General features: G+C 47.5%; 1 protein-coding gene across 3 annotated transcripts; it reads left to right on the top strand.

The window, feature by feature from the left end:
- The first annotated feature begins 862 nt into the window (after positions 1 to 862).
- LOC140715789 (uncharacterized) lies at positions 863 to 4,910 on the top strand. Of its 3 annotated transcripts, XM_073028180.1 has the most exons (3): positions 900 to 931; positions 2,086 to 2,200; positions 3,359 to 4,910. In XM_073028180.1, exon 3 carries the CDS (start codon positions 3,799 to 3,801, stop codon positions 4,513 to 4,515), a length of 717 nt encoding a protein of 238 aa, XP_072884281.1. In that variant the 5' UTR covers positions 900 to 931; positions 2,086 to 2,200; positions 3,359 to 3,798; the 3' UTR covers positions 4,516 to 4,910. The 3 variants fall into 3 exon arrangements, with proteins under 3 accessions (XP_072884280.1, XP_072884281.1, XP_072884282.1); XM_073028179.1 differs by lacking the exon at positions 2,086 to 2,200 and having other exon boundaries at positions 863 to 931; XM_073028181.1 differs by lacking the exons at positions 900 to 931; positions 2,086 to 2,200 and adding an exon at positions 2,247 to 2,928.
- The last annotated feature ends 1,322 nt before the right edge of the window (positions 4,911 to 6,232 follow it).

Raw genomic sequence — 6,232 nt, 5'->3', positions numbered from 1 at the left:
GACCCTGTCAAATGTCTTACTAAAGTCTATGCAGACACCATCCATCTCCCTGCATTGATAACTTTCCTGATATCTTCCTGGGGGAAAAAAAACGCTATCTTTTTGCATTATTATTTTGAAACTAATGGGATTATGATCACTAGATGCAAAATGTTTCCCGACACAAACTTCTGTCACCTGCCCTGTTTCATTCCCTAACAGTAGATCAAGTATGGCACACTCCCTCATTTGGACTTCTATATACTGATTAAAGAAAATTTCCCTGAACACATTTGACGAACTCGATCCAATTTAGATTTGGAGTCCCAGTCAAAATGTGGAAAATTAAAAGCACCTAATATAACAACCTTATGTTTCGTGCAACAGCCAGCAAGTGCTGTCAAATTCGTTGATCTAAATTCCATGGACTGTTGGGTGGTCTATAATATAGCCCCATTAACATGGTCAGAATTTATTCTTCAGTACCACCAATCTGCCTTTCCATCAATATTGTTTGCATTGAAGTATACACGGCTTAGAATATTAATTGCACCATGCTTAACCTTTTGATTCTTGAACTTTGTCTGAGGTCTTGAAACGTCTGTCTCCACAACCGCTCCACTATCTGTTCTGCCACTCTGGTTCCTCTCCCTTGCAACTTTAGTTTATAACAATCTAGTGTTGATAGTGAGTGTATTGTTTGTGAGAGCTTGCTGCATTAAAGCTGCTGGGTTTTCTACTTAGAACTGTTAACCGTCTTTGAGTCATGTGGTGTGAAACCAGTGCTTGGCAGACACCTTTAATGACATCCTGATTACCCAGAAACCCCCGCGCTCTAGAATTTGCCGCCGGTGACCCAGTGATCAAATGCGCAGGCGTAAGGGTCAAGGCGCGTCCCCAAAACCGCGCGCACGCGCTCGGTGGACAAAAGGCTCCTGAGGACCGGCGGCAGGTAGGAGCGGGTTCGGGTGGGGGTTTCACCGGCACCCCCGAGTGAGGGACAATTGTCCTGAGTTCCGGACACACCGTAGCCCTGCATCCCGGGACAGCCCCCGATCCTTTCCACCTCTCTCAGCCCCACGATCCGTACCCAGGCCCGGAGGAGTTTTCTGCTGATGAGCGAAGGCGGAGGGACTGGGAACGGCTCGATCTCTCAGACACTTGCCTTCTAAATCCAACGATTGGGAACTCGGGGGGCGGGGAAATAAAATCCTTCCATCGGCTTTAGTTCTTGAGAAGATCATCTTTGTTCTAACTCCTGTTTTTCTGGACCTTTCTACCCGTGAGATCATGTTTTGTCCCATTCTCTCTGGGTACTTAATGATATCAAACCTTTGTCCCGGGTAACAAGTGACCTGGAGCTTTCACATAGGAAAGATATCAATAAATTAGAGAGAGTGCAGAGACGATTTACTAGGATGTTACCTGGGTTTCAGCACTTAAGTTACAGAGAAAGGTTGAACAAGTTAGGTCTCTATTCATTGGAGCGTAGAAGGTTGAGGGGGGATTTGATCGAGGTATTTAAAATTTTGAGAGGGATAGATAGAGTTGACGTGAATAGGCTGTTTCCATTGAGAGTAGGGGAGATTCAAACGAGAGGACATGATTTGAGAGTTAGGGGGCAAAAGTTTAAGGGAAACACGAGGGGGTATTTCTTTACTCAGAGAGTGATAGCTGTGTGGAATGAGCTTCCTGTAGAAGTAGTAGAGGCCAGTTCAGTTGTGTCATTTAAGGTAAAATTGGATAGGTATATGGACAGGAAAGCAGTGGAGGGTTATGGGCTGAGTGCGGGTAGGTGGGACTAGGTGAGATTAAGAGTTCGGCACGGACTAGGAGGGCTGGAATGGCCTGTTTCCGTGCTGTGATTGTTATATGGGTAAAGTGCCACACACTCCAATGAGAAATCCTGCTGCCCATCCCTTCATATTCATTGGTATTGCCATTGATTAGATCACCCCCCCACCCCGTCAATTATCTGGAATGGTGTGGGGGGGGGGGGGTCAGAGTCATTAGAAAGTCCCCAAGATCAGCCATGTGCTCTCTGTGGCATTGTGGGACTTGACCAGAACTTGAAATATTACCAAAGTTCCCTATTTTTTTCCACAGCTGTGCAGACCAACCATTGGGCTGAGCAGGAAGCTTTGTCATGGCCTGAAAACTGTGCAGCAATATAAATTAACATTATACGAAAGGAAATTCCATCTGTGTGTGGTAACGAAGGGTATGTGCGTGGGGGCATTTCAGTTCCTGTGCTGCCACACTCCCAGGCAGCTTGGAGGGAACAGTGAACGATACTAATGGAGGGGGACAAACTGACCCAAGTCACAGATTGAAGCTGGGCAGAAATGGCCCATTCTGATACAGACTGTCAGAGAATTCGATGGCCAGTCCAGGTGCCCAGTTAGAAGAGGAATTCTTTCCCTTACTTGGGTTGAAACTCGCTGTAACAGTGTGATGTCAGAGCTCACCAGAGAGAGTGAAAATTACCAGAATCAGGTTTAATATCACCGGCATATGTCATAAAGTTTGTTGTCTTTGTGGCAGCGGTACAGCACAATACATAATAATAGGAAAAAAACCATTAAATACAGTCAATATATATTTAATAGTTACCGTAAATAAGTAGTGCAAAAATTTTTAAAAACGGTAAGTAGCGAGGTAGTGCTCATGAGTTCAATGTCCATTCAGAAATCAGATGGCAGAGGGGAAGAAGCTGTTCCTGAATCGCTGACTGTGTGCTTTCAGGGTCCTGTACCTCCTCCGTGATGGTAGCAATGGGAACAAGGCATGACCTGGGTGATGGGGCTCCTTGATGATGGATGCCACCTTTTTGAGGCATCGCTCCTTGAGGCCAGTGCCCGTGATGGAGCTGGCTAAGTTCACAACTCTCTGCAGCTTATTTCAACCCTGCGCAGTGGCCCCACCTTCCCCAGACGGCGATGCAGCCAGGTAGAATGCTCCCTCCGGTACACCTGTAGAAATCTGCATGCGCCTTTGGTAACATACCAAATCTCCTCATACTCCTGGTGAAATATAGCCGCTGTCTTGCCTTCTTTATAGCCGCATCAATACGTCGGGTCCGGGCTAGGTCCTCAGAGATATTGGCACCCAGGAACTTGAAACTGCTCACTCTCTCTCCACTTCTGATCCCTCTGTGAGAATTGGGTGTGTTCCCTCACCTTGCCCTTTCTGAAGTCCGCAATCAGTTCTTTGGTCTTACTGACGTTGTGCAAGGTTGTTGCTGCGACACCACTCAACCAGCTGATCTACCTCGCTCCTGTACGCCCTCTCGTCACCATCTGCAATTCTGCCAACAATAGTTTTGTCGTCTGAAATGCAATCCTTCACCTTGTGATGTAATTTGTAAATCTCTTTACAGATTCACAGCGACAAATAATTTCTGCAGAGGAATCTCAAACACCACAGCACGTCGGATTTGCTGTCTCTGTTGAGGTATTTAAGGAGTGACCAGATATTTCCTTTGTAACACCACATTCGTTATTGATCGTTGGAAATGAAGAGGTATCTCATCCCAGCTGGAAACGTGTTTTTTGTTTGAAATGAAGTTTTCTGTTGTAATCCAGTGAAATTGACTGGAACAGGGTACTGAGAACACACTGGCATTTATTCACAGGAGATCAGTGCAGTCCTTCAACGGCATTGACTGTGCGAGGGTTTCACTATGTCTGGTATCTGACTCGATGCATTGCCAGGGAATTCATAGAGAGCTGTGAGAAAGGATTCACTCACTCATCCCATCTGCAGACACACCAGCGAGTTCACACCGAGGAGAGGCCTTTCGCCTGCTCAGATTGTGGGATGGGATTCTCTCAATCATCTGACCTACAGAGAGACCAGCGAGTTCACTCTGGGGAGAGACCGTTCAGCTGTTCTATGTGTGGGAAGGGATTCACTCGGTCATCCAGTCTACAGAGACACCAGTCAGTTCACACTGGGGAGAGGCCATTCACCTGTTCAGACTGTGGGAAGAGATTCACTCAGTCATCTCAACTGAAGGTACATCAGCGGGTTCACACTGGGGAGAAGCCGTTCACCTGCTCAGACTGTGGCAAGGGGTTCACTCAATCATCCCATCTGCATAAACACCAGTCCGTTCACAATGGGGAGAGGCCGTTCACCTGTTCAGACTGTGGGAAGGGATTCACTCAGTCATCTCAATTGAAAGTACATCAGCGAATTCACACTGGGGAGAAGCCGTTCATCTGCACAGACTGTGGGAAGGGATTCACTCAGTCATCCCACCTACTGGCTCACCAGTCGGTTCACACTGGAGAGAGGCCATTCACCTGCCCAGAATGTGGGAAGGGATTCACTCACTCGTCCAACCTACAGAGACACCAGCGAGTTCACACTGGGGAGAGGCCGTTCCTCTGCTCAGACTGTGGGAAGAGATTCACTCAGTCATTTAACCTGCTGACACACCAGTTAGTTCACACTGGGGAGAGGCCATTCTCCGCTCAGACTGTGGGAAGGGATTCACTCGAAATCTCAAGTGAAGGTAAATCAGCCAGCTGACACTGGAAAGAAGCTGTTTACCTGCTCAGACTCTGGGAAGGGATTTACTAATTCGCCTGGCCTGCTGGCACACCAGCGAGTTCACACTGGGGAGAGACCATTCACCTGTTCTGAATGTGAGAAGGGATTCACTCGATCATCTCACCTTGTGACAGTTCACACTGGGGGAAGAAGTTTAAATAAGCTGCATGCTGGATATTTAACCATTGTGGTTGCTGAATCCAGAGGGAAGATCAAAAGTGACTGTTGTTGTCAAACTCTGCAATTATTGTTGCTCATCACACCCAGTTCTGCACCCTGGTCACTGGGCATGGGAGGAGCTTCTTCTGTTAATGTTCAACTTTAATAGGACTGGAGTTTAATATTCTGGATCTGTGACTAATAAATCAATTCTATTTTAAACCCTGCCTCGGGTGTTTAGTAAATCTACAATACACCCAGTGTACAGTAAGGAGTCAACTCAGCACAGCTGTGTCCCTGCCAGAGTTTCTGTTCCACAACAGTCCTTTTTAATCCACTCCTGCTGTTCACCCCTCACTCTCCCAGTGCTGATGGGTTCCAAACGGAGGTCTCCCGTGTATTTCCAGCAAGACTTTCTGCAGACTGAAGACAAAGATGAGCCCTAGGGCAAGGAAGAATGATATAGGTGGTTAACCTCCTTATTCCCGGCTCATTTCAGCATTATGGGTCATTTTCACTGCTTCTAAAGGGGTGTTGGAATGCACTACTGTCCTCTAAAGTCTGAAAGCAGAATGGGGAACTATTCGTTGTACGTTCACTGGAGCAGGGTCAGAAGCCAGAGACAGGTCAGCACAGGGCAGAGCTCGGGGCTCTGGCCAGTGGTAGGGGTAACGGCATATGATGAGGACCAGGGAAACAGAGCAGGAGGTGTGACAATGAATGACAAGAGTAGCAACATTTGGGAGCTGATTGACAGAGAAAAACTTGGGTGGATTTTGACTGTTGACAGACAATATATGTTGACCTTATGTTGCTTGTGGGAGCTTGCTGTGTTAAACTGTCAAGGAGTTGTTGTTGGAACTGGATGAAGTCTAGATCATATGGGAAGCTAAGGAGTTGATAGACAGGACATACAGAAAGGTTGTTACACCCAGATTGCAGGACACAGGTAACATCAGGAGGGGGAAATGGGATAGGCTGCTAGAGTAGAGCACCCCTGTGGCCATTCCCCTCAACATTCATTCCTTGGGGAGAATGAATATTGTTGGGGGGCTGATCTGCCAGAAGAAAGCCACACCAGTCAAGTCTCTGGCTCTGTGACTGAGAGTGGAAGGGGAAGAAGAAGAGGTGAGCTTCAGTGACAGGAGGTTCATCGGCTGGGGGAACGGAAAGGAGGTTCTGTGGTACGTGCCTCCTGGATGCCAGGTTCAGAGAAATCTCAGATCGGGACCACAGCACTTTTAAGCGGGAGGGTTAACAGCCAATGGCCAGGATGTACATTGGTACCAATGATGTGGGTAGGAGGGGTGGAGAGGTCAGGCAAAGTGAGTTCAGGGAGTTGGGCGCTAAGTTAGGGCATGGAGGGATACGGGGAGAAGGTAGGAGATTGCGACTGAGATGGAAAACTGGGTCAGCCATGATGAAATGGCGGAGCAGACTCGATGGGGCGAAATGGCCTAATTCTGCTCCTATATCTTATGTTCTTAAAGGACAGGACCTCTAGGGTTGTGATGTCAGGATTGCTACCCGTTACATG

This window comes from Hemitrygon akajei, chromosome 24 (genome assembly GCF_048418815.1).
Source record: "Hemitrygon akajei chromosome 24, sHemAka1.3, whole genome shotgun sequence".
Lineage (NCBI taxonomy): Eukaryota > Metazoa > Chordata > Chondrichthyes > Myliobatiformes > Dasyatidae > Hemitrygon > Hemitrygon akajei.
This window is presented reverse-complemented; position numbering and strand designations above follow the sequence as displayed.

Bases quoted from the DNA above. Each gene is read 5' to 3' on its own strand.
- LOC140715789 (XM_073028179.1), top strand. From the start codon at position 3,799: ATGGGATTCTCTCAATCATCTGACCTACAGAGAGACCAGCGAGTTCAC.